The 27,931-nt window shown below is 39.2% G+C and overlaps 1 protein-coding gene across 2 annotated transcripts in view; it reads left to right on the top strand.

The window, feature by feature from the left end:
• Positions 1-27,931, top strand: part of PLD1 (phospholipase D1) — a gene marked incomplete at its 5' end in the record, with an annotated part of 113,912 nt that overhangs the window by 50,385 nt on the left and 35,596 nt on the right. For both annotated transcript variants that reach the window (XM_082654763.1, XM_082654762.1), the window contains 5 exons: positions 961-1,089; positions 1,818-1,936; positions 3,421-3,534; positions 13,531-13,641; positions 16,038-16,126. In XM_082654763.1, coding sequence (XP_082510889.1) covers positions 961-1,089; positions 1,818-1,936; positions 3,421-3,534; positions 13,531-13,641; positions 16,038-16,126 — 562 coding nt within the window. The remainder of the gene's footprint in view (positions 1-960; positions 1,090-1,817; positions 1,937-3,420; positions 3,535-13,530; positions 13,642-16,037; positions 16,127-27,931) is intronic.

The raw sequence follows: 27,931 nt of genomic DNA, 5'->3' as shown, positions 1-27,931 counted from the left end.
TGTAGGGAGACCAGTCCGGTACTCTCAGTGGCTCCTGCACGCGGTACCATTTATTCATTCAACAAGCATTTTTGCATCCAATGTCTATCTGTTAAGTGTCTCTTTTGTGCCAAGCGCTGCATTTTGTGATTTGTAGTTCTGCTAGTTTTCCTGCTTAGTTGTCTTTGTGATCAGCATATTCCATAAACATACAAACTATTTAAGTCAACGTATTTACCCTTAAGTAAAATGTTCGCGACAAAGTTCTTTGTGAAATACTGCAGTGGATTGCTGCTTTTGCGCCTGTGTGGTTATGAGCTTCTGTCTATTGTTACACTTCTTATGGATGTCATTTATAATTTTAGAAAAATAGAATGTTAAAGCCCAAAAGATCTTAGATGTCATCTGGGCCAAATGTTTCCTTTCACACATAAAGGATTTCTGACCCAAAAAGATGAAGCTCAGTGTCACTTAGCTAGTCAGTTCCAGGGCTGGAACACAGGCTGTCTGCAAATTTGAGGTTCTTGCATTTTGAGATGCAAAAGACAAGAATTATACATTAGATGTGCACCATATTGGTTGAGGAAAAAGAAGGACATGACTTCTTTATGGCCTCTGCATCTCATGTTCCTCCACCTGACCTGACTTTACTGCTCTCTCATAGTCTCTCCTAGCAAGTTCTTTATTCACAGTTAACCCTGTGATCCATTCCTCCCGTGATCTGGTAGATGGTGAGAATAAAATATTAAATTTCACTGCCAAATGATGAACCTGATTATAGCCCCAACTACCCACTAATAGTAAATTCATGAGGGTTTTAAAACCTTGTCAGTCCACAGCCTCATGAACACATGCCGTCCTAGTTATGAGGCTTAAGAAGAAAAGTTAAGAAGTCTTTAGGTGTTTAATAAATAAGAGATGAGCCTCCCTCTCTGGGGTCTGCCTGAACCAGTCTCTGAGTGAGTCTTGCTGCATTTACAGACACGGGCTCCATCCAAAGTTTGCAGACGGGTGTGGGAGAGCTACATGGGGAAACCAGATTCTGGCATGGAAAGGACTACTGCAATTTTGTCTTCAAAGATTGGGTTCAACTTGATAAACCTTTTGCAGGTAAGTACCAGGGTAGTGGGTGGCTGCTTATATTTTGTCTTTTCCTTGTCAGCATCTCAACAAGTATGCATGTGCATGATCTAATATCTTTTGTTTTGTTCTGTTTTGAATATTTGGTAAAACACTGGAAGCTATGATTCAGTCATGTACTTAAGGGCTTTTCCTTAGAGTAAGAAAAGAAAATGAAATAGAGCTTACTTGTTGGAAATCTCGGGCTTCCATATAGGCATATTTTAGGGGGGTAATAGTCTGTAACTCTCCAGGAGATGGTTCCCTTCCTTTGATCATCTCCTTTTTTCTGCGTATCATCTTCATCTTCCAGCGTTAAAACAACACATTTCAGATTATCACTGTGCTTGTATATCTAACAGGAAATAGGAACGTAGCTTAACATTATTTCAACAGGATAAAAAAGAAAAATGTAATGTCAAGTACACAGCTTTAAATAATTTGTACCAACTCACATCTGCCTTGCCTAGTGATTCTCTAGTAAGTGAAGTGGAAACATATTTGGGAGAGGTGCGTGGGAGACTGGGTTCCTCACTGTGAGACCTATGTTTCTCTTGGCTGTAAAGGTATTGTTCTATCGAAGCCAAGTAATATACACACGGTGGGCATCACCACATTTTCTTCTATGTATCGTGGTCAGGGTCAGAGCTGGGGTCAGATGGCTTGTGTGCCTCTGGGCACATAAGTGAGCGAGGACCTTGCCTGGTGCGCCTGGGCAGATTTCATTGACAGGCACTCCACCCCCCGGATGCCATGGCATGACATCGCCTCTGTAGTCCACGGGAAGGCTGCTCGCGACGTGGCCCGTCACTTCATCCAGCGCTGGAACTTCACGAAGGTACATAGGTGGTCTTATCATGATTCAGTCCACATGAAGAGAAACAGGCCAGGAAAAGGAGGCGAGAAGGGGCTGTGGTAGCCGCAGCTGTGCTACCCATCCACTCTTGGGTGCCCGGTTGTCAGAGTGCCTGGGTCTCTGAGCAAAAGAAAAAGAAAATGTTCCTGAACTTTCACACCACAGACAATTCAGAGGGTGGAGGGATGATGCTACTATCACAGCCTATGGTTTAACCCTTTGAACACTTGGGACACTCAGTGTCGTTTAAGCATCTGGCCGGGGCTGGTAGTCACGTGGAGGGCTGTCGGGCTACTGTAGGGGGATGGGAGCCCCGTTCAGGTAAGAGAGCTGGAGCTTGCAAGGCCTTCCAATCCTGGCACTGCCCTGGGCCCATATTGGTACAGGCTTCTGACAGGCGGTTCTGAGCAAAGTGAGTAGTATGAGAAAATGGAGACATTTTTCTTTCTTCCAGTCTGTGTCTTCCTTAGTATGATGTCTTCATTACTTGTAAGAATTTGACCTAACATTCCTAAGTTAAGTACCTATCGTCTAGGTGTTATTAAGATTCCATTTTATTTATAGAATCTTAATAAATAAAATAAATAAAATGATTTTATAGGCATTTTGTCCCTACAATTTGGAAAAAGATTTACTTTTATTAACAACTTAAAGTGTCCCCTTATTTTCATTTAAATAACATTATAAACAGTTAGTGGGAGCTCTTAGAAATAGTGGAAATATTTTTAACAAGAATTTAGAGGCAAATGAATGAATAAATAAAAGAATAATATTTTTAACTTATTGGACTGACAAAGATAAAAACGCTGCAGTTACCTACAATTGGGTTTGGGATCTATGATGGTCTTATACCTTGCTCCTGGGAGGATAAATTGGTACAACTGCAGAAAACTTTTTAAAGGTATGTAACCTTTGGCTCAAAATCTATTTCAGGTATTTAAGCTAAAGAAATTACTCAATAAGTCATTTATCTTGACATTGCATCTAATAATTCATATAAAATGAGAAACAGCTGACATCCTCATTGATAGAAATCGTTAAACAAATTATGATTGTTCCATGCCATTTTACTATGAAATTATTTTTAAATGATATATAGTGCTTTACTGCTGTTGCAAGATATCTACAATGTAGTAAAAAAATCAGTTTATAAAATAATCCCATTTTTGCAATTGTGTACTTCTATAACTCTAGGTTGTATTTAAGTTTTCTTTAAAAATACAAAGCAATAATGCTCACTCGAAAAGGTAAAAGAAGGAAAAAGGGAGTTTTCTGTCCCTGGGAAGTAGACAGAAAACAAAAATAAATAATCTATTGCCTCTTCACCTAGAAACACCCATTGTTAATATTTCTTTCCCTTTTTCTTTTTCAAATGAACCTGAATTTTTTTTTATAATCACAAAGTAAGGAAGACTGGAACTATTTTTTCATTTGAATCTTTTTTACCTGATTTTTCTTTATTTTAGATTATGAAACCAAAATATCGGTCCCTTTCTTATCCTTTTCTGCTTCCAAAATCTCAAACAACCGCCCATGAGTTGAAACACCAAGTGCCTGGGTCTGTCCATGCTAATGTACAGGTAAGTCTGGCTTTTCTTTTTCATGAAGTACTACTGGGTACAATCACTCTTATGGGACTAAATGCCTATTGGCTTCAACAATAAGGACAACTCCAAAGCAAATCTAAATAGACCTTTTAAAACTTAGTATTGTATTTTCTATTTTAAATGTACTCAATTTATCCTCTTGTTAAAACTCTCGTATAGATATAGTAAATGCATATCTTTAGAAAAGGCCACTCAAGGAGAGGCTTGTCCTGTAATTCCTTCTGAAGTGACTCTAGCAACATGATACCCAGTAAACCTGGAGCTGATACCAGTGAAGCACCAGGAATACGGCTGAAACTTAGCATCTAGGAAGCTAGTTATAGTTCAATCTAATTTTAGTTCCTAATTAACCAAATGCCTTTTAGAGACACTTTTAAAAGAATGAGAAATTTGCTTATTAAAGTAACAAAATTTGACCACATCCAGTACAACATTCTCAAATTACAAATAAGAAAATTAAGACCCAGTGAAACTTGGAGACTTGCCCAGGGTCATCGAGCTGGTTATCAACAGAGGTGGAGCTTGAAATCCTAGTCTAGTCCACAGTTACCCAATCTGCTCCCTGTACCAACTCCAGCTCAAGTGTCTTGAGATCATGCAGGGACAGAACTAGGATTGCATTGCCTTTTGTTCAAAGTCATCACTATCGGCGTCAAATGTATTGTTTAAGTACAGAACAGATTGGTGTTTGCCAAAGGCAAAGGGTGGGATGGAAGGGGTGCAGAAATGGGTGACAGGGGTCAAAAGGTACAGCTTCCCATTCTACTCTTAATAAGTCCTAGGATGTAATGTAGAGCATGGTGACTGTGGTTAACAGTACTGTGTTGTATATTTGAATGTTGCTAAGGGAGTAGATCTTAAAAGTTCTCATCGCAAGAAAAAAAATTTGTAAGTATGTGAAGGGATGGATGTTAATTAAACATTGTGCTAAAAGTATTTCTTAAGTGAAGATCCAGTAGTCTGCTGCTGACATCACTATTATGGATTTATTTAATTTGGATATGGATTCTGGTGAATATGATTATATAAATGAAACGCCTAAATCAGTTACTCTTTACTACGTGCAAGGAGAGGTGTGTGTATCTAAGAAATAAAAAGACATTTCAGACCGTAGATCGAATAATAGAACAATCAAAAAGATAAATCACTTAAGAGAATTACCTACAGCAAATACTTCGTCATCCCAGGCTAAAGGAGATAACTAATTTAAACTTAGAGGCACAGATAGATATGCATTCATATGTAAGTTAATGAATATTTTATGAACCTGTTTAATTTTATTCTACTTAGAGGGAAAAATAACCTGTGCTGTAAGATAAAATAGGAGCCTTCATATTAAGAAAATAAGAGAATTTAATTTAATATTTGAGATGGCATTGAAATTGACTCAGTGATCAACTTATCCAAGTTAGCCGATGCTAATTAAGCATCTGTTGAAAAGTTATTTCTGAGAATTGTGTATTTTTATGATTAGCGAAAGATGGTTTATCCCAGTGTTGCATATACAGACATCTTCTAATGTTTTTTGGTAAAGCCCTGGTTTATGTAATCTCTTCCTGCCACCCTGATGAGGCAGATAGATGCTCTGCATATCCGCCCTACAAAACGCCTCCCTTGGTTCACCTTCTCCCTATTAGTGGATGTTGTGGTAGAAATGGTGCCAGATCAGTGACTTCTCAACATGCTCACATGTTCATCCCTGACATGCCCAGGCTACCTGCACTCTACGAAGCCAACTGATTTGAAAGGAAGTTTACCAAGACTCATTAATTCATTTATTCAGTCAATTTATGTCTACTTAGTGCCATCTGTTTGCACAGTCAGATCATCAGTGCACACCTGGATACTGAGGAGACAGACAAAAGGAGTTCTCTGCCTCTGGAAAAGGAGTTAGATGGGGGAGAGGAAGCTGTGATGTTAAAGAATTCAGTTAACAACGCAAGGTGTGGTCTAGGACCAAATGCCAGTCTTGAGAGTATGGACCAGCATGCCACGAGAGGTTGGCAAATGAGAGGGACAGAACTGGGTACCCCCTTTAAGGAATAAGTCTGCTGCTCAGAAGATGGTAGAACCCACTGCAGCAAACCATTTGCTCTTGAAGAGGCAGTAGATGAGGTTCAGACAGCGTAAGGCCAGATTGGGGTTGCCCTGAAGTGCTGGCCTGGTTCATTTTGACCTGATCCTGGAGGCATTAGTGAACTTTGGAATGTTTTTTGTCATCTGAGAGGAAGCATGATACATGAATGTTTTATGAAGATTAATCTAGATCAGAGTTTCCCTAATTTGATTTTGTCTGTGAAATGCTAATAGCTATTCCACAAAAAAAGGTTTCCATGGACAGATAAGTTTTTGCAGATTTTTAAAATATAGGACTTCTTAGTGCCTTCGTTATGTCGATGTGCATAATGAAATTACTAAGACTGAATATTCTATGAGCGTTTCCCAAGCTTAATTGATGTAGGATCTCTCAATTTGTCACCTATTTCCGTTTTTCCAAACAAACACACTTTGGGACCTAAAGTTTATACATGTGCAAAACTTATAAGACTAGAAGGAGAAGGAACACAGGAGACAAGTGAAGAGACTGCTATAGTAATTCTAGAATACACTAATTTTGTGTTTATAAATTAGTATTCTTTTTCTTGAAGAAGACTCCCCCATAGTTTAAAAAGTTTTAGACCTCACAAAACATCTACTGGTTGCCAGTAGATGTTTTGCAGAACTGCCAAAATAACTCCAGTTGTGAAAACAGTGGGCACCACCAGGCAGTGCATCTTTTTGAAGACAGGAAAATCTGAGATGACCAGACACTGAAGGAAAGTAAAGAAATTACTCTGCTCCATTTCTCCTTTTCTGTAAAATTCTGACCACAGTGTTGTTTCACTTCACATTACTTACTGGCTCTAAACATTATTCACCTTGTTCTAGGCATTGTTGTTGTCAAGTTATGAATGTATAGTGCTTAGCGGGTAAAAGCAATAATCTAGTCCAATCCCTGGTTTTCCAGAGAATCCAGAAGACATCAGGGAGATAGGGATCTGGCTGTGCAGGAGGCTACTTAAGTTTTAAAAAGTTTATAGTCGTATTTTCAAGTCTTTCACTCTCTCAGTTACAGTGTGGCAATAGCCAAATGACTGTTAAATACTCTTGGTTGAGAAATTTAATAAAACGTAATAAAAGTCTTCTTATTCTTTTTAACATTGATTTTAACATAGTTTTTAACATAGTTTATTGTTCATAACGTAACTTAGAGACCACAGGCTTAATTAACTGGAAACGAGCGATGTAATGTAGCCAGGGGAAGGGGCAGACTGTATTCAAATTCCTGTCTCCAGGCTTCCCTGGTGGCACAGTGGTTGAGAGTCCGCCTGCCGATGCAGGGGACACGGGTTCGTGCCCCGGTCCGGGAAGATCCCACATGCGCGAAGCGGCTGGGCCCGTGAGCCATGGCTGCTGAGCCTGCACGTCCGGAGCCTGTGCTCCGCAACGCGAGAGGCCACAACAGTGACAGGCCCGCGTACCGCAAAAAAAAAAAAAAAAAAAAAAAAAAAAATTCCTGTCTCACTACATACGAGCTGTATAACCTTGGGAAAATTATTTCACCTCTCTGAATGTGTTTCCTTCATCTTTAAAACAGGAAACACAATAGTACCTGTCTCATAGGGTTGTGGTGATAGTTAAATAAATTAATCCATGCAGATCACCTAGAAGAGTATACTAGTTTGAATTCTATCAATATTAGCTACAACCTTCAGGCATAGTGTTTTCAAAAATTTGCAACATTTGCAAAATTTGCAACAAAGAAGCTGACATTTCTCTGGATGGGTCACAGGCTAGTTCTGGATACAAAAATCTTTATACTATTTATACCATATATATTGAAATGGAGAGAGAAAGAGCATTGGACACAATAAAGTAAATAATAGATAAAATTCATGTTGTTCTTGGGCTTCCCTGGTGGCACAGTGGTTAAGAATCTGCCTGCCAATGCAGGGGACACAGGTTTGAGCCCTGATCTGGGAACATCCCACATGCCGTGGAGCAACTAAGCCCGTGCACCACAACTACTGAGCCTGCGCTCTAGAGCCCGCCAGCCACAACTACTGAGCCTGTGAGCCACAACTACTGAAACCTGTGCGCCTAGAGCCCGCGCTCCACGACAAGAGAAGCCACCGCAATGAGAAGCCTGCGCATCGCAACAAAGAGTAGCCCCTGCTCGCCGCAACTAGAGAAAGTCCGCGTGCAGCAACGAAGACCCAATGCAGCCAAAAAAAAAAAAAAGATTTAAAGAAAAAAAATTCATGTTGTTCTTTCATCTGCAGAAGGGAACCCAGTTATTTAATTTTTTAATACAAAAGCACTGGGCCTGATCACCCTTAGGCATGTACTACTGGTGATTCCACACCAGCTATGTGCATAGCTGTCACAGAAGCTATGGCCGACAGGGCCGGCCAAGGAGACTAGAGCTACAGCAGCCAGAATGGAGACCTGCCCTCACCAACATGAATTTCTGCTTCTAAAAATGTCATCCAGACCTGAGAGCTGACTTCAGCAACTTCCACTGACACTTTAAAATAATCTTGGGTGTTTCCCCTCAGTGCTGGGTATTCTCAGAAGCCTGGCAGGAACACGCAGAGAAGGCATAGCAGGAGACAGCCATGGGGAGGGGGTTGGAAGAAGGATGATTCTGAAACTGCTTAGGCACAGAGTTTATAAAAGAACTTGTTTTCTCCCTAAAAAGAACAAACTATGTTCCTGAATGCTTTCATTGCCACTTACGATAAATGACCAAGACAGAGGACATCTGACATTTCTATTAAGGTAAAAGAAAGTTCTTCATGCCAAATGAGCGTTAACACGGAATCGATACGTGGAACTATCCTTTTTATTAAATTGGGCAGCTTATAGCAGAAAAGTCATTTCTTAGACAGTCATTGCCAAGAAGTTCTACCAAACTGAAGGAAATAATTCCAGTGGAGTCATGTCTTCAATCTCTTTGTCTATTAAAAGAAAAGAAAAATATATAAAGGCAAATGTAAATGACATTCAAATTATACTATTGGAAAAATTCGTTCCTACACTTGGGGAAAATGTCCAAAAGACACTCCAAAGGATGTCAATGTAGGAATCAATGTAGATTTCAAAGGACAGCAAAGCGTTTTGTATAGTGATAGAACAAAGTAGGTGGGGAAGGGTGAAAGCCGCTTGATTTATTTCTAAGGAAGTTCCTTAACATAGAAGCTGCTTTCTGTTTACGGACCAGGTCTTCGTACAGTAAGGCCTCTGTGCATCTTCCTGTGGGTCTTGACTGGCTGAAGCCACGTGAACAGGGAGTGTTCACTCAGTGCCCAGCATTGCACTAAGTTTTTTATGGAGTATCTCATTTAATATTCACCAGTCTATAAATTATGGTCCTCTTTGACCCCATATTTTACAGATGAGGAAACTAAGACTTTGAGAGGTTATTACACAGTGAGTGTTGGACAGGATGAGACTGGATTCTAAGCAGCCTGCTTCCAGAGGCTGAGGTCATAACTGCTCAGCAGAGAGACTGTTTCCAGTGAGTCCCAGGATGGTTGTAACCACCAAGGGCCCCAGCAAGGCAAAGCTGCATGTCATGCTTGCCTTTTGATATTATCCTCTGTTGCCGCAGACCCAAATCCAGCCCAATCCAGCCCCAACTCTCCTTTTGTTTTCTGGCTCCAAAGAGCCCTCAAGTCTGCATTTTTTCCTAGGACTTCTCTCCCCTTAAGTCTTATTCTTCAAAAAGCATATTCTCTTCCTTTCCTTCAGCCTCAAGTTTAACTTTTCACTATTGCTCAGGCCAAAGGAACATCCTATTCGAATAATGACACACTGTGATGTGAATGGATGACGCTCAGCTGTAGAAAAATGGTTCTTAGAAGGAAGAGCTTGGAATTCCCTGGTGGTCCAGCGGTTAAGAGTCTGCGCTTCCGGGCTTCCCTGGTGGCGCAGTGGTTGAGAGTCTGCCTGCCGATGCAGGGGACACGGGTTCGTGCCCCGGTCCGGGAAGGTCCCACATGCCGCGGAGCGGCTGGGCCCGTGAGCCATGGCCGCTGAGCCTGCGCGTCCGGAACCTGTGCTCCGCGACGGGAGAGACCCCAATAGTGAGAGGCCCGCATACCGCAAAAAAAAAAAAAGAGTCTGCGCTTCCACAGCAGGGGGCCTGTGTTCGACCCCTGGTCAGGGGAACTAAGATCCCACAAGCCACGTGGCACAGCCAAAAAAAGAAAAATATGGAAGGAAGAGCTTGGTAATCTGAGGCAGATTCTTGAACAAAGTCCATTTCTGCTGCTCCTTGCCTGCAGTGCTTCTCAATGCAGACTGGAAGAATGAGGCCCAATAATTTGAGCACTTCTTTTCTGTCCCCAACCCATGCCACTTGTGAGCTGCAACATGGAGGCCAACTTCTACATGAGAGACAAAAAAAAAAAAAAATAGTGCTTTTGTTCCATGATTGACTTGGGAGCTCAGAGAAACAAAAAAGAATTAAGATATGTACTGAATTTATAGGGAATAAAAGCATTGCAGTAAGAGAACAGGAACTTGGGACAAATACTAAGAAAGTTTTGAAAGTTTTCCTTCAAGAAGAGATTTCTGTATTTTAAGCCACATATTCAGCTTGGGCCCACTGTATGTAAGGGGATTAGAGCTTGTCGATAAAGAGAAGGTTATCTTTTAAGAAGTCAAAAAATAGGACACAGTACAAAGGAAAATGACTGGTTTTAGTTACAATCTTGAGGCAAAAACATAAAATCAGAAATATGCCCTTTATAAAGGGCATAAATATGCTTTAAAATTGTGTATTCAAACTTGAAGTTTGAAAAGCGTAGGTTCGATTTGATTCTCAATCTACTTGGGGCAGTAAGATAAGCCACATTTCTGTGTGTGTAGGGAGGAGTTTGAGGCTTGTCTCAGTTACATTGGATTGAAACAGAAATGCAAGACAAGTTAGGTCAGTTAAGAAAAAGAAGTGAGTAAATCTTAAATTTGAAACAAAAGTAAGTCAATCAAAATGTCTTTGACTTAGTAGATTAGTTTACAAATTTCCTAGAACATCAAGCATTTAAAGCAGTAGAGTTGGTCCCTGGTTCAGGGGTAAAAGAGAAATGCATATTTTCAATTTATCTTGTGGTGATAAACAGATTTTAACTAATCAGAATCATAGTAAATGAATCATAATTCCAAGTAATTTTTTTCTGTATTACTTGAAAGATATGTTCAAGTTTAACCAAAAATGATGACTTTTTAAAGTTAAATGACTTTTCATTTCGAGAAAATGATGTAGATTTGGATCCAGACAATAAGACAGGTAATGCTGAGCCCCCTTAGGATGTAGGCAACCCCCCACTTCTATGGTTTTATAGGCCTCAGGGGGGCTCCCCCCTACTTTGCTTATGCTTTCCCACAGGCTGATGCCAAAATGGTCTTCTTTTGGCTTACAAGTGTACTTAATATAGACATTCAACTGCCTTTAGAAAGGAAAACTTTTACCATTATCCTTCACAAGAAAGACAGCAGATATGTGACCTTCATGCTTTCCCTTCATGGCCGCCATTGACCTTCAACCTTAGATTTCTTCCCCAGTGTGTCTAGTCCCAAGAATCCGTCCTTCCACATAGCTGTTCAGGAAGACTTGGAATCAGTTAGTCTTGACCTTTGAGTTGAAACTTGCTTGACACTCCTGATTTATGTATTATGCAAATGAGTTTATTAAGCCTTTGAAGCAGCAAATTTTGAGAGTGTGAAAGGAAAGAAAGTATAAGGTTTTGGGATTTGAGGGCAAGACTAGGACATTACCGCCAAGGTGGTATATAAACTTTGCTCATGGCTTTTTAGAGAGGTAGGTCAACCATATATCAAATATCTACTATGTGCTGCGTAACATAGTGCTTTGTGTTTGTTATGCCATTTTTTTTTTCTTTACAACAGCTCTATGTGGGAGTGTGTGGGTGGGCAGATGTGTGTGTGAGAGAGAGACAGAGACAGAGAGAGCAGTCTCAAGTGTTCAGAGGAGGAAACTGAGCCTCCGTGATGTTAAAATGACTTGTTCAAGATGAAAGAGCTAGTAAGTGCAGAGCAATAGTGCGTATCTCAAGAGTTCCTATCATTCCAGTATACTCTGCAGTTTTATACATTGTTTCCAGAGTAATATAGAATTGGATCAGGATGGGTGGCAAAAGAATCTTCTCAAGGTTGCCTGCATTTTAGGGCTGTGCTCCTTAGCAACAAAATTCAACATAAATTTGAGTGGACAAAGAATGGAAACCTCTATTTGTTCAACCTTTGTTATTTCTGCTGATGAACAATAATGCAGTTCCTTGAAGATTATGTGAATCAAGCTATTTTCCAAGGGTGCATTATATTTACCTAAATTTTTCTTCTGAGATATTTGACTATTCTTATTCACAGTTAATTTTTCCAATTTCATTTTACAGATTCATCTGATAAAATTAAATAAAATGCTTTGAGGGAACTATATTGTAATAAATACCTCGTAATGAATAAAGAAATAACATTTTGAGAATGGCACAATCAGTTTTAGCAAGTATTAGGTTTGAATTTCAGTAGCCTTATATGTGCAATTTTTAAAGTTATTGATCAAAGCAAGAATTTTATCAAACCTTTTATATATAACAGATATAAAACTGATTATGTATTGGATCACTTTATGAATTTCTAAGTATGGGCTATTCTTTTATTTTCAATTTCAGTTGACCTCATGAGGAACAGTTTCAATATATATTTCAAACCAGGATTAGTGAATATATTTTTATAGTGATTCTTCTGTGATGAAACTCTATTGCTTAAGGAAGGTCAAGTAATAAGCATTTATTGACCACCTACTATATGACTAACATTATACTGGAACCCTAGTTAGAGTGCTGAAAAAAAATTACAACCAATGGATTCTTAGTGTTGAAAAAGCCTTCCATGTGGCCAGACTGTAGCCTGGCCGGACTACAGTCTACTCTGAAGCGTCTATGGCATGACCCACCACAGTTCAAATACATCCTCTAAGTTCTCATTAATAACAGCAAACACTTATGTACCACTTACTAGGTGCTTGGTCTTCTTCAGCTCACTGCACAGTAATTAATTTAATCCTCTCTACAACCCTATAAAGTGGATACTCAGTTTTATAGAACAGAAATCTGAGGCACAAAGAGATTGAGAAACTTGACCAAGATCAAAGCCACTAGGTGGTTGAGCTAAACTTTGAATCTAGGCAGTCCCACTGCGCATCTGTGTATTTAACGTATATTCAGGTGTCTGAGCTGGATGCTCTTGTTGTAATCCAGGAGGAAGCAGGTGAGTGTCTGAATAGAGGGAGGTGGTATGAATGAGAAAGTTGAGAGTTGAAGTGACACACCAAAGATCAGACAGCTAATTAAAGCCAGAATCAAGATTAAATGTCTAAATGAATCTATTTGTCTTTTAGAATGTATTGTTCTGAACAGTATCTATTTGAGGGGAAAAGAGTAATCACATTGTCAAGTCAGAGCTAGGGTGAGTGTATCATATGATTCAAACCGGGACACTTCTGAGAGTAAAAGTGGTGTTATTAATACGTGAGGCATTCTGGTGTGATTGTGGGGCTATAACAGAAAAAGAGTACAGATGGTCACCCTACTCATAGCCACCAAAAGAGGTCCTTCTGAAACGCTCTTTGTAGAAACCACACCTCCTGGTTTCCAATCTTGAATGAAAATAATCCTGGGGGGAAGAATATATATTCAGGATTTAATTTCCAGCTGGGCCCCTTCATTATGGATGATGTTTAAGGACCAGTTCCCTACCTACCTACTCTGCCTTGGCCCACACATGACACACAAGCCACTGTAATCAATTAGTTGTTTGGAAGAAAAAGATGGGCTTCATTTATTAATACCTCTGGTGTCATCTCCATTGTCTCATGTTTGCTCATTTCTGATTGCTGCCTTATAGTTGCTCCGTTCTGCTGCTGATTGGTCTGCTGGTATAAAGTACCATGAAGAGTCCATCCACGCTGCTTACGTCTATGTGATAGAGAACAGCAAGCACTATATCTATATAGAAGTAAGTCTTGCTCGTGTCAATTGGTATGACAACCTGCCTTCCTGTAAATATCACAGAGACTGCAGGGTCCCCGAACTCAGGACCTGCTGCATTAATAAGTGTATGTTGAGATGTGAAGAGGTCACCTGAATTTTGATTCCCCCAGCATACCTGACGTTCACTTTGCATTTTCATTAACTCGGGATTCTAACAGGAATCCCCCAAATCCTTATTATTAAAATGTATCAATTCGTAATATTATTAGCCAGAAATGTCACAACATGGAGACGTAAGTTTTGATTTGGCTTGAGTTGGAAGGTGTAAATGTGAGGCATGTGCTGCTTCAGGAGAGCACACGCAGGGGCAAGCTGTTAACATAGAGACCACTGGATGCCTCTGGTTTGGGGATGTTGGAGTGGGGAGAGAGCAGGAAAAGGAACATGGAAAAGGGAGATGTAAGAATAGCGAGGGCAAGTACCAACTTCTTCAATTCTGTGTCAACTGCCATTCATTATAAAGCTTTTTCAGTTCTCAGAGTTTGTGTGTAGAGACTAGGAGAAAACCCGTGGGTACTGGATTTAGTTTGGGAACCTTAATTGTGCTTCAAAGTAGATCTGGAGCTAGTTCAGAGCACTTGGAAAATCCTTAAAAAATAAAAAGCCGTGACAATGGAAAGATAACTCAGAGCACATCTCTCTTCTTTATTTTAGTATTTTCTTTCCCACTGAATTTAAAAATATATATGGAGAGAGATGGGGTCACTGGGGAAAACCATTCTAGCCCTACTTTCCTTCCCCTTGAGTCCTGGCCCTATCCCCTTCCATGAAGTGACAATTAATTAAAGGAAAGTGGGAAAGAATTGGAGCTTAATTTATTTTACAGGCCTGGAGAAAGAGAAGGCTGATTAAAACTATTAGCAGGCTAAATGCAGTGTGGTATCCTGGATGGGTTCATGCAACAGAAAAAGGACATTAGTGGAAAAATTAGTGAATTCTGAACGAAGTCTAGAGTTTAATAAAACTAATACTATTAGTGTTATTAATTTCAACAACTATACCATAATAATGTAAGATGTTAATGGCTGGTTCATCTGTTACCCAGCATCCTTTTGCTTTGTCTCTTTTTAGTAGTATTAAATCAGCCTTTCTTTGTAACGCTACCACAGTACTAAATGAGGTCAGGAATGCCATATTGACACACATGGCTGTAGACATAAACTTGGTTGAAATGCCTGTAGCCGAGGTAAGCAGTTGGCATTCACCCTGCTCCCTCCAAAAAAGGAGAAGTGAAGGATGTGAGTCTGTGTTACAGCTGCTGAGGAATGCTAAGCTTCTCTGTGATAAAAATTCAGAACAAACACGGTTTGGTTGCCACTGAGATTTTGATTGTTTGATGCCCTAAAGGGAAACATATTCTCAAATGAGTTCTTGTCTTCCTCAAAGTTTGTCTTCTGGAAGCTGTTTACAGCTTTATGCACTTAAGTTTAAAAGCGTGTACAATAGTAAAAATGATAATGTGGCAAAAGGATGATAATCCTATTTCGAGTCATTGCCTATATATCACTTTACCTAAGATGATCAGCAAAGATTACTCTGTGATGATTATACTTATAAATTACAGGTGTGTTATAACTATTTGTATAGTAAACAGAGCATGTGATATTCATAATATTTGTACCTAATTTTCAACAATCCATAATGTAGCAGCTAAATCGTTCATACCATTATAATAATAATGTTGTACCCTGGTTTCTAAGTAACAGTTTTAAAGAATGTTGCATGAATCTATAAGCAGAAGTACTTAAAGAAAAAAAAATATTTCTCTTTCCATCTTATTGGTTTATTTATATAATGCAACATACTTCAAAAGAGATTTGTAACTACTTAAAATAGAAGTTCAGGAATAATAAGAGACCTAAACAAATGAGATAAGATCAAGGCAGATACTAGGAAAAGTGGAGAAAATTAGACCAGAATTCTACCATCTACCCTGTTCAGAAATAAACTTAGCATGAGATAGAATGTTTACCAATATGGAATTTTTAATCAGAAGCATTTATACAATATGTGAATCTGAAAAACCTGATTTCTCTATTAAGTTCAAAATGTTCCTACCATTCTAAGAATGTAACCTACAAGGAATTTGCATGATTAAATAATAATTTAGCTTTCCACTTTACTAAGATGATATAGGTAATATTGCTTAGAAATGCATGAGACCCAGAGTGACATGAGACTTCTTTTATTCCCAGTGTCATTTACTTTCCCGAGGTGATTTTAGGAATCAGAACATGTCTGCTAGGTGAAACATTTTTTTAAAAAATATCAAAGTAGTTTTTTGTTATATACGACATTTTCCTTGTATGCATGCTACTAAGATAAGAAAAGCATATTATAAATCTCATTTATTTTGTGTAGAACCAGTTTTTCATAAGCTGCTCTGATGACAAAGTTGTGTTCAACAAGGTTGGCGATGCCATTGCTCAGAGGATACTGAAAGCTCACAGGTAAAGTTTTTGGCATTTTGGTAGGAGTTGTTACTGCAGATGTTCTTGCATTTACTGCTAAAATGACTTTTGAAAGCCCATTTTTAAAATACTATCTTTTTCTAACAGGCATGACTTTGGTTCAACTACCAGTAGGTTATTGATTCCTTAAATCTGAGTCAGTTGCTGAAAATTTTTGAGTCCGTTTTTGAGGGGCTCTGAATGCTCCCAGAGCACAGTCATTTTTTCCTGGCCAGTCTCTTTCCCACGCATTAGATTTGTGATTTGATTTATTTAAAGGAAGACAGTGAGCTGTGTTCACTTAAAACTCAAAGCAAAATAGTCATAACGTTTTTCCATGGGTTATATTTAAATTCTTTTTACCTTCTGTCGTATTTTTTCAACTCATGGGATTATTTTCTTTAATAACACTTTTATTAAGATATAATTCACATACCATACAATCCACCCAAAGTGGACAATTTAGTCATTTGTAGTATATTCACAGAGTTGTGTGCAACCATCGCTGAATCAATTTTAGAACGTTTTCATCACCCCAGAAAGGAACCGCATACTTATTAGCAGTCACTACCCATTCCCCCTATTCTTAGCCCCTGGCAACCACTAATCTACTTTCTTTCTCTGTAGATTTGCCTGGTCTGGTCGTTTCATATAAATGAAATCATACAATATGTGATCTTTTGTGACTTGCTTCTTTCACTTAGCTTAATGTTATAGAATGTACCAGTATTTCATTTATTTTTATTGTCAGGTAATATTTCATTACCTGGATATACTTTATATCTGGATATAAATGGATTTATCCATTCATCAGTTGGTATATATTTGGATTGTTTCTACTTTTTGGCTATTATGAATAAAGATGCTATAAACATTCTGTACTAGTTTTTATGTGAGACATGTTTTCATTACTCTAGGGTTGGAATTACTGGATCATATGGCAACTCTATGTTTAACAGTTTGAGAAACTGTCAGCATGTTTTCAAAAGTGGCAACACCATTTTCCATTCCCATAGTGTATGAGGGTTCCAGTTTGTCTGTATCATCGCTAATACTTATTATTATCTCTCTTTTTGATTATAGCGATCCTAGTAGGTGTGAAATGGTAGCTCATGTGGTTTTGATTTGAATTTCCCTAATGACTAATAATGTTGAGTTTTTTTTTGTTTATTGGCTATTCATGTATTATCATTGTCGGTTGTTTAATTAGGTTGTCTTTTTTTATTTTCATTATTTTTGCGGTACGTGGGCCTCTCACTGTTGTGGCCTCTCCCGTTGCGGAGCACAGGCTCCGGACGCGCAGGCTCAGCGGCCATGGCTCACAGGCCCAGCTGCTCTGCGGCATGTGGGATCTTCCCGGACCAGGGCATGAACCCCTGTCCCCTGCATCGGCAGGCGGACTCTCAACCACCGCGCCACCAGGGAAGCCCTAGGTTGTCTTTTTATTACTGAGTTGTAAGAGTTCTTTAGGTATTCTGGATACAAGTCATATCAGATTTATGATTTGCAAATATTTGCTCCCATTCAATCTGTTTTCTTTTTTACTTTCTTGGTAGTGTCCTTTGAAACTCAGAAGTTTTAAATTCTGATAAAGTTCCATTTATCTTTTTTTTTTTTTCCTTTATTGCTGTGCTTTGGTTTCATAGCTGAGAAACCACTGCCTAATCCAAAATCATGAAGATTTATGCCTGTTCTCTTCTAAGAATGTTATAGTTTTATCTCTTACATTTAGGTCTTGATTCATTTTTAGTTACTTTTTGTATACGGTGTGAGGTAGAGGTCCAACTTCATTCTTTTGCATGTGAATATACAGTTGTTCCAGCACCATTTGTTGAAAAGTCTGTTCTGTCCCTAATGAATTGTCTTGACACCTGGGACTATTTCTTTTTATGGCTGATTTTAGCTCTGTGTAAAAACAGCAAAATAAACAAACAAACAAAATCATTACATTTTATTATCTTAATTCATTGAACATATGCAGTGGAGAATGCTAAGTACATAAGCATTTGGGGCTTAAAACACATTTAAGAACATTTTATAACAACAACTGCCAGCATTTTATATGATTCACAGTTTATATCTACAGACTCTTACTAAATTTTCACAACTACTCTTGAAAGTAGATCATATAGTTTTGTTCTTATTATTATTGTTGTTTCTGTACATTTTTATTTTTTTCTGCTTAATTCCTTTATCAGCATTTAAGCGAGATACCTCTGCATTTTTTAGTGGTTGGTCTGGGGATTACAATATGCATCTTTTTTTTTTTTTTGTCCCCATTTTTAAAGTTAAACTGAGTTGAAAGAGTTGGTGTGACTTGTCTGGGCCACTAACAGCAAAAGGCAAAAACAGCTTTGAAGCCAAGTCTTTGGACTTCGGACCCAATGCCTCCCACACCATGTAACTCCAATGCATTGACAGTTAGGATTAGAGACCACTTCAGGGTTGCCCCATATTGAAGCAAGTAGGTTGGGCCTTTATAATCTCCTCCTCCCATTGACTGGTCTTTGGATGTAGGCTGACTTCAGGAAATGGGCATGGCCTTGGGTGAGGCAGGCCCCTTTGGCCTCTGGAGGGCAGTTCCTGGAGAAAGGCTTCACTGTGAGTGAGTAGCCAGCGGCCAGCTCTCTCAGCAGCTGGGGGAATGACTGTCTTGATCCCACAGTGAGGGCCTTTGGGCAGCAAGGCACAACACTCACCCATCCTGCAGGCTGTACAGTGTTTCTCACCCCTTCCCATGCATCAAAATCACCACTTTACAAACACACAGAGGGCTGGACTCAACTCCAGGCTTGCTGGATCAGAATTTTCTGGAGGAGGGCCCAAATACCTGTATTTTATAATATTCCACAGGCACTGCCAGGATTATATAGTACTCATCTAGAACAGCGTATATGGCCATAAATATGAATGATGGTCTGTGTTTTTACAAGTGACCTTTATTCTTTGCCTTCTCATACGCTTTTTTTAAGAAAGTCACCAAGGACTGTTTCTGAGATGACTTAAAAACAGTCTTGTTTCCAGTTAAACACATATGTACGCACAGAGATTCCTTGCATCCTTTCCAGTCTCCAGTCTCCCAATTTTCTGGGTCAATTTATGTCTCATTTACAAAATTGCATTATATTTCTGACAACTCTTGCATTTTATTGATGTAGGAGCGTCCCCTTTATAAAGCACATTTGACAAAAAGAAAAAATAATTTTTTCATGAAATTGAAATGTCACAAAAATACATTAAATTGACAAATGAGCTCATTGGGCTGAGCAGTGAATCATGAATTTTGGAACTTTGACAGCTGATTAGGAGAGTAGGATGACTCTCAACTTCACTCATTCCAGTTATTGACTTATTAGTACGTGGTTTAATAAGTATCTGTAAGATTTGTTTTTAAGTGTTCAGGAGCCTGAACGAATATTTTTCTTTAGCATATTAATTTGTCTTTTAGTATCTGGACTTCTTCTAAAATCATAGCACTTTAAGGCTGGAAGGAATGTTAAGATATTTTCTGATTGATCATTGCCCAGCGACCCTGGGATCCACAGTGAGAGAGCGTGGTAAGGTAGCATCTGTTGCAGATTTTATCTCATGCTTAGAAGTTCACAGAGCACCTTAAAGGGTGGCAATTTCAAGCTCACTTTGTAGAAACTGGGAAATGAGTTCGTCAGATTTCAAATTAACTGTGTGTCATTTAGCTTTGATCTCTCAATAATCTCACTTGCTTTGATAGTCACATTTTAAAGTGGCATGTATATCACACATTCAGACTTAGTGGATACACACACATATCCTGGAAACCTGTTTTACATTTTCTCCCTCCTCTGTATCTCCACATTATCGTTTATCTCCTGTGTTAATTCCAAACTGTAAAATATATTTTCATTGAATAATTTCAAATCTGTGAGCTTGTATTCTTAGGAAAAAGGTAAAGGTAGAATTAGAAAGCTCACCTTGCAGGCTGCCTACAGTGGCTCCCCTTCTTCTCACTGAGGGCCGTCGTGTACCATCCTCAAGCTTACCCCTCTCTCTTCCTTTCACTCTTCTGCTCTCTACTCTTCTAAGACTCAGAACTTCCCTGCCAGAGTCACGTGCCTAGCAACAAGTATAACTTTGGTTGTTGGAAAAAGAATAGAATAGAGCACAAAGCAGATGGAGGGAAATGACAGTCAGCATTCGGCCAGCCTGACCAAGGAACACAGACTCTCTTCCAGGACCCTCCCACCCTAGAGAGACTGGCGTCTTTAAATTGCCAACTTCTCTCGACTGGGCTGAGCCTTTACTTTTCTGCCAGTGCTGCAATCTGGTCCCACACCAGTTCCCTAAAGTGAGTTCTCTGCTTCCCTCACTTTCTCCTCATTCTTTCTCAGCAGCTGTAATTTTTTAAAATTAAATTTTATTGGAGTATAACTGATTTACAGTGTTGTGTTAGTTCCTGCTGCACAGCAAAGTGAGTCAGTTATACATATACATATATCCACTCTTTTTTAGATTCTGTTCCCATATAGGTCATTACAGAGTACTGAGTAGAGTTCCCTGTGCTATACAGTAGGTTCTTATTAGTTATCTATTTTGTATATAGTAGTGTGTATGTGTCAATCCCAGTTTCCCACTTTATCTTTCCCCCACTTCGCCCCTTGGTAATCATAAGTTTGTTTTCTACATCTGTGACTCTATTTCTATTTTGTAAATAGGTTCTTTTGTACCATTTTTTTAGATTCCACACATAAGCGATATCATAAGATATTGTCTTTGACTTACTTTACTCAGTATGCCAATCTCTAGGTCCATCCATGTCACTGCAAATGGCATTATTTCATTCTTTTTTATGGCTGAGTAATATTCCATTGTATATATATACCACATCTTCTTTATCCATTCTTCCATCAATGGACATTTAGGTTGCTTCCTGGCTATTGTAAATAGTGCTGCAGTGAACATTGGGGTACATGTATCTTTTTGAATTATGGTTTTCTCAGGGTATATGCCCAGGAGTGGGATTGCTGGATCATATGGTAGCTCTATTTTTAGTTTTTTAAGGAACCTCCATACTGTTCTCCATAGTGGCTGCACCAATTTACATTCTCACTGGCAGTGGAGGAGGCTTCCCTTTTCTCCACACCCTCTCCAGCATCCATAATTGTTTACAGAAACAGGCCAAGCCTCCATGATCTGATTCATGACCTAGAGCCTCAAAATACTGTTCACCCCAAGCTGAACTAAAAATAACTATGGGAATCTCTGCAGAAAACAAAAGGTCTGCTCTAAAAAAGTAGAACTGTCTTCGAGTTGAGCCCAGCTCCCAACCCACTGGAAGCCTATCTGACAACTCAAATAGGACTAGAGATCAGGGTGAAGAAATCATAATCCACAGTCTAGAATTGACTGCCTTATACCATGTTTGAATAAGCCAAAATGTAGAGAGTAACCAGATGGTCCAAGTAGAAAACAGTTTAAAACACTGTGTGCCATGAATGTACGGTTTCTGAGGATGAAACCATTTTTGCTTATGGAAACTTGACATGCATAATTTTGCCGCCCTGCTAAAAAGTTTGGAGGGAGAGAGTGCATTTTGCACTGTTATCACCACAAGTTTGACACATGCAATGAAATTAGGCAGTTGATTTATTGCTTCTGTATTTTAATATTAAACTGCACTGGAAAATACACAATTCAACTGCCTTGGAAAATACACAGTTTTGAAAATCACTCAAACTCTTCATGCTTCCTATGACCGTAGAACAGTGCCATATAGTGCTTGCAGTTTGCGCATGAGTGATGGTATGAGGGACCTCCTCTGGGGAATCTGAAATTAATTGGGAACCAGATGTCTGGAGATCTGAGTTCTTCCCAACTCTGTGTCTACAGGTATGTGACCTTTTGAATCTATAATTTTTGCCTTTCTGGCACTCTGTTTTTTCACCAACAAAGAGAATAATAATATCTGCCCTACCTATCTCATATGAATAGATGTGAAAGCAATTTGAAAACCGTAAAGCACCAGTTCATGTAAGAAATTATGTTATTTCCAGGAAATTCATCATCTGGAAATATGCTAGCTCATGGTAAATTCTAGCAGAGACAAAGAACCACAATATCAAATCAACTATTTAGAAATTAATATTTATGTTAGAAACAAATGTTTTACTTAAAGAGGTGTTTAATGTGCCTCATTTTAAATTGTTAGATGACTGTTGCTAGATAAGGGCAACTGGCTCTGGTTCCCTATCGCTGGCACTTCTCATCCTGTGACAAGTAGAGGCACATGATTAAAACACTGTCTAGAGGTGTCCTGCCAGAAAGCTGTAGCTGATTCCTCATGGGAATCCATTTTTGGATTCCCCGTGTTTGATTGGATTACATCTTCCCCCAAAATATAAAATAAAATGCATTCTGAAACATAATGTGTGTTCAGTTTTGCTTTGCTTTGTTTTAATTTTAGGCACTGTTGATGATTCTTTGAAGCTTTCCAATTGAAATCACTGGTTGTTAATTGATTAATAATGTTATCAAATCGTTTTTGAGGCATTCCACATCCAAGGTGCTTTTTATGCATTCCTTCATTTAATCCTCACATCAGCCTTATGAAGTGGATGCATAATGATTTCCATTCTACAGATGAGGCAGCTGAGGCCAAGTGCAATTATGGTAACTTGCCCACATCATGCAGCTATTGATGAGTAGAACTGTGACTCAGACCACATCTTCAGAACTTAAACTTGTGCTCTTTACCTTGTGCTACCTTTGTAGCTCAGCTACAAAGCTTCCCTCATTTCAAGGGAAGTAGAAATGTTCTAATGTTAAGCCTGCAAGAAATCTAGAAGAGGTACTTTATTTAAAAATTTTTAAAAATCAAATAAACATTTTCTTTTTTTAAAGTAATTGCTTGATAGATAAAAATTTCTTAGGTTTAGGGCTTCCCTGGTGGCGCAGTGGTTGAGAGTCTGCCTGCCGATGCAGGTGACACGCGTTCGTGCCCGGGTCCAGGAAGATCCCACATGCCGTAGAGCGGCTGGGCCCGTGAGCCATGGCCGCTGGGCCTGCGCGTCCGGAGCCTGTGCTCCACAACGGGAGAGGCCACAACAGTGAGAGGCCCGCATACCGCAAAAAAAAAAAAAAAAAAAATTTCTTAGGTTTAAAGAAAAATCTACATCCTATAATTACCACATCCTATAACTTGGGTACCAAGTTGAAAGGACATGTTGGGTATATTTCAGAATCACTGTCTTAATGAAATTTAAGCTGCAGTTATAATAAAAGAAGAAAAATATGAAAATTAAGTATGCCAGTGGCTGGTTTCACATTTTATCTTGTGGGATAATCTCCAAGCTCTATGAAATTCATGGAGAAGAGGTTACATTAGGGCAGAGATGACAGATCATGGTGGGAGAACTTTTGATTTAGATCATTTAATTGCTTTTATTTGATTCCAAAAATTATATAAATGATAATCTCAGCAGATAGAGAGAGTAAAGATTAGTACTGGTCAGAGGCCAGAAATCATTTTGAGTCTGAGCATGTTCCCTGGCAGAGAGATGAAGGAAGGGAGAGACTCTTTTAAAAATGAAAATGAAAACGGCTGGGCTATTGTGGGAACAATTTAATAAGAGGTTTTGTAGAATCTTATTTAAGGGACACTGAGGGACATGCCTGCCAAAGGTTATCAAGTCCAGAGTGAAGTCTAAGTCACACATGCTGGGCTAGCCCTGAACATTCTTACATTTAAAAGCTTGCCGTTTTCAAAAGATAACCAACGAAAAAATTATGTGTGTGTGTTTTTGTGTGCGCACACAATATGTAATGTCATAATCTATATAAATCTCACATATGATATACAAAGTCAGTGCTAAATAGAACCAGCATTTCTAGTGGACTAACAATGATTTTCACCAACTCCTTCATTTACAGATGAGAAAACTGAAGCCCAGAAAGGTTTACTGCTTTTAAAAAGATTTACCAAACACAAAATAAAATGAGCTATGTCCCAAACCACTGAGAAGATACAGATCCAATTCTCCCATAACTGATACCACTATAGAATAAAATTCTCTCCACAAAAAAAAAAAAAAAAAACCAACCACTAATCCCCAACCACAATTCTTCTTACTTCTGGCAGCGTTCACTGCTGCAAAATCTACAACGAGAAGATTTATACCAGCTCCTGAAGTTTATGGCAATGAAACATGATCTATAAATCTCAAATTCTCAAAAAATAAAGCATCTTGTCACTGGAGAAACACAATGAGCTCCTTTGGGGCCTTCTTATAGATCCTGAGACCCCACTCTGAGCAGAAGACCCCTGACTACCCACCATGCTGGGGAAGGAGGAGGTGAAGGAGGAGGGGTTCTTCTGGAGAGAACAAGGTGGGAAGTTAGAGGAAAACCACTGCTAAGACCCGTTTACGTTGGTGAACTAGGACTTGTTTGTTTTTTTGGTTTTTTGATTTTTGCGGTACGCGAGCCTCTCACTGTTGTGGCCTCTCCCGTTGCTGAGCACAGGCTCTGGACGCGCAGGCTCAGCGGCCGTGGCTCACGGGCCCAGCCGCTCCGTGGCATGTGGGATCCTCCCGGACCGGGGCACGAACCCACGTACCCTGCATCGGCAGGCGGACTCTCAACAACTGTGCCACCAGGAAAGCCCCTAGGACTTGTTTTTAAAGGGACAAAGCAGCATTTCAGCAAATCACAAAAATTGAAAATATTAAAGATCCCACATTCTCATCACCTAAACAATTTACTTTTTGTTTTCCTATTTTCTTTTTGGTCCATATTAATATGCAGACATATTTTCTGAGTTGTAATTTATTTCCTTTTCCTGTAACTCACTTGGATTTCTGTCTCAAGTCCCTTTTCCACACAATAGAAGGAAATTTAGTTTAGTCACTTCCTGATAAATGTGGCCAAATTCAGTGATTTCTCATTTCTGCTCTGTATTCAGTCCGTCAGGGTGCTCCCTGGTCTTTCCTCCCCTCCCCCATCCTTGGTATAGACGCTAAGGGGCCCTGGATCTTTGGGAAGGGGCTTCTAGCGCTCAGTATCGATCTGTCAAGCCTGTTCTGGCATCTGCTTACTGTAACCTGAGGTCCTCAGCCTTCTCCTTTAAAACCTGCCTTTCTGTCCCTTCTCCTCTACTGCTGCCAGTAGAGGGTCCCTGCACTGAGTCTGACTCTTATTTCTTCTTCTTCTTCTTTTTTTTTACTTTATTTTTTTGGGCACGCTGCGCAGCCTGTGGGATCTTAGTTCCCTGACCAGGGATCGAACCCATGCCCCCTGCAGTGGAAGCGCGGATTCTTAACCACCGGACCACCAGGGAAGTTCCTCTTATTTCTTTATACTCCCATCTCAGCTCAAAGGATCTCTCCTCAGTTCCCCAAATCTAAGAAGCTGACATCTTTGTGCCCTGGTTCCTCGGTGAGAGCGCCGTCCTAGGAGCAACGCCTGCTTCATATCTCCAGTCACAGAGAGAGGGAATTTAACATATTTAAGGGGAAAAATTATTTAATATTTCATAGTATCAGCCTGCCACATCTATAATTGTCTTGTAATTGTAACTTTGCATTAGGGCCATTTTAACACACTACCAGAAGTACCTTGCTAGTAAGTCATAGTGGTCATTTTAGTAAGAAGTTACATCCATTGAGTGACTATAACATAATTTAGTTAATCATCCCCCCATTATTGGACATTTCCAATTTTTATCTATTATACGTAACACCGCTGTAAGAGTTAGTGGATTTTGAAAGAAAAACTTATTTTAACAAAAAGCCTGAGCATGCAATTTTATAAAATTGTTCTGAACTAAAGTGGATGGAGCAGTTGCCTGCATGATGGCCTGGTGCCCACTAGCTCTTCTCTTGCTTTTAAGATCATAAATAATTCTGCACATTAGGGGCTCAGGTTCTTGCCCTATGCTGACTGCTATCATTTGCACCACCTCAGCATTGTGAGAATGCAGTGTTTTGGAAGAGGTTAGAATCCTCGGTGGCCAAGAACTGTTATTTTCTGGGGACCGGATCAAGGAAGGAGACTGGACAGGTTAGCACATAGAATTTTCTCTTCATTGGCTTAAACTTAGCTACAACTTTATGGTTTGAAATTCCAGAGCCCTTTTTTTTTTCTATAGCAGTGAATATCTAAGTCATTTATGCTAATTTGCTGAACACAGTTTAAAAATTTCATCATTTAGGAAATTCAAGAACTGCATTGTGTTAAAAAAATAAAAATAGGGCTTCCCTGGTGGCGCAGTGGTTGAGAGTCCGCCTGCCGATGCAGGGGACACGGGTTCGTGCCCCGGTCTGGGAAGATCCCACATGCCATGGAGCGGCTAGGCCCGTGAGCCATGGCCGCTGAGCCTGCGCATCCGGAGCCTGTGCTCCGCAATGGGAGAGGCCACAACAGTGAGAGGCCCGCGTACTGCAAAAAATAAAAAATTAAAAAAAATAAAATAAAAAAGCAAGGATTTTGATATAGAGCTAACCAAGAACAAGAAAATGTGAATATTCTGTTTTCTACAAACTAAATTTGCAAATATGCTTTATCTAAAGATACAAGATTTTTATAGAACATTTCCCAATGTCTACATTTTGAAGTCATTTTTGCTTTTATAAAACACATGGGCAAAAGGTAACCATCTTTTCCAAACAGAATTACAAACACTTGGTGTTCAAGACCAGCAATACTGCTTCTAATAAATGTGAGAGATGACTTATGTGGGTTGGCACACATAGCAAAATAGGCATTTTGGGGTAGCAAAAAATTAGAAACAGTTGAATGCCCAGCAATAGAGAACTGGTTAAAATATTATGGCATGGATTTGGAATACTGTCGCTATTAATTAAAAACTGGGCATCTCTCTATGTACAGTTATCAAAGAATTTCCAGGATGCACTGATAAATTACAAAAAAAAAATAACGTTCAGAAAAGTGTTTACAGTATTCTAACATTTGTGTAGAAGGAGAGAATACATATATATGCTTATAAATTCATAGACTATTTCTGAAAGAACATGAAAGGTAATACAAATTGCCCTTAGGGAGGGGAAAAAAAGGCTGGGGACAAAGGAGTGAAAAAGAAGTTTTTTCATCATATAATCTTCCACCTCTGAAGGTTTGCACTGAGAACATATATTATCCATTTGAAAATGTAATTTTTTTTGGTGGTTCCTCAAAAAGCTAAACATAGAATAACTGTATGACCCAGCAACACCAGTCCTGGGTATATACCCAAAATAACCGGGACTCAGATACTATATGCCCGTGCCCACTGCAGCATTATTCACAATAGCTAAAAGTGGAAACATTGCAAGTGTCCACCAACAGATGACTGGGTAAACCAAATGTGGTCCATATATATAACAGAATATTATTCAGCCATAGGAAGGAAGGAGATTCTGACCCATCCTACACCATGGATGAATCTTAAGGATATTATGTTAAGTGAAATAAGTCAGCCACAAAAAGACAAATATTGTTTGATTCCACTTAGCTGAAATATCTAGACCAGGCAAATTCCTAGAGACAGAAAGTAGATTAGAGGTTACCAGAGGTTGCAGGGAGGGGAAATGGGAAGTTACTGCTTAATTATCACAGTTTCTGTTTGGGCTCATGAAAAAGTTTTGGAAATAGAGATCATGATGGTTCACAACATGTGAAGGTAGTTGTTAACACTGAACAGTACACTTAAAAATGGTGAAAATGGTAAATTTTATGTTTCATGTATTTTACCACAGTAAAAAAAATTCAAATAAAATGTAATCTAATTTAAAGAAAAACATCCTGTTTAACCTCTTGTCTACCAGAGGCTTCCCA

Source organism: Grampus griseus (genome assembly GCF_964374135.1).
Source record: "Grampus griseus genome assembly, chromosome: 5".
NCBI lineage: Eukaryota > Metazoa > Chordata > Mammalia > Artiodactyla > Delphinidae > Grampus > Grampus griseus.
Note: the sequence above shows the minus strand (reverse complement) of the source record. Positions and strands in the feature narration are given on the sequence as shown.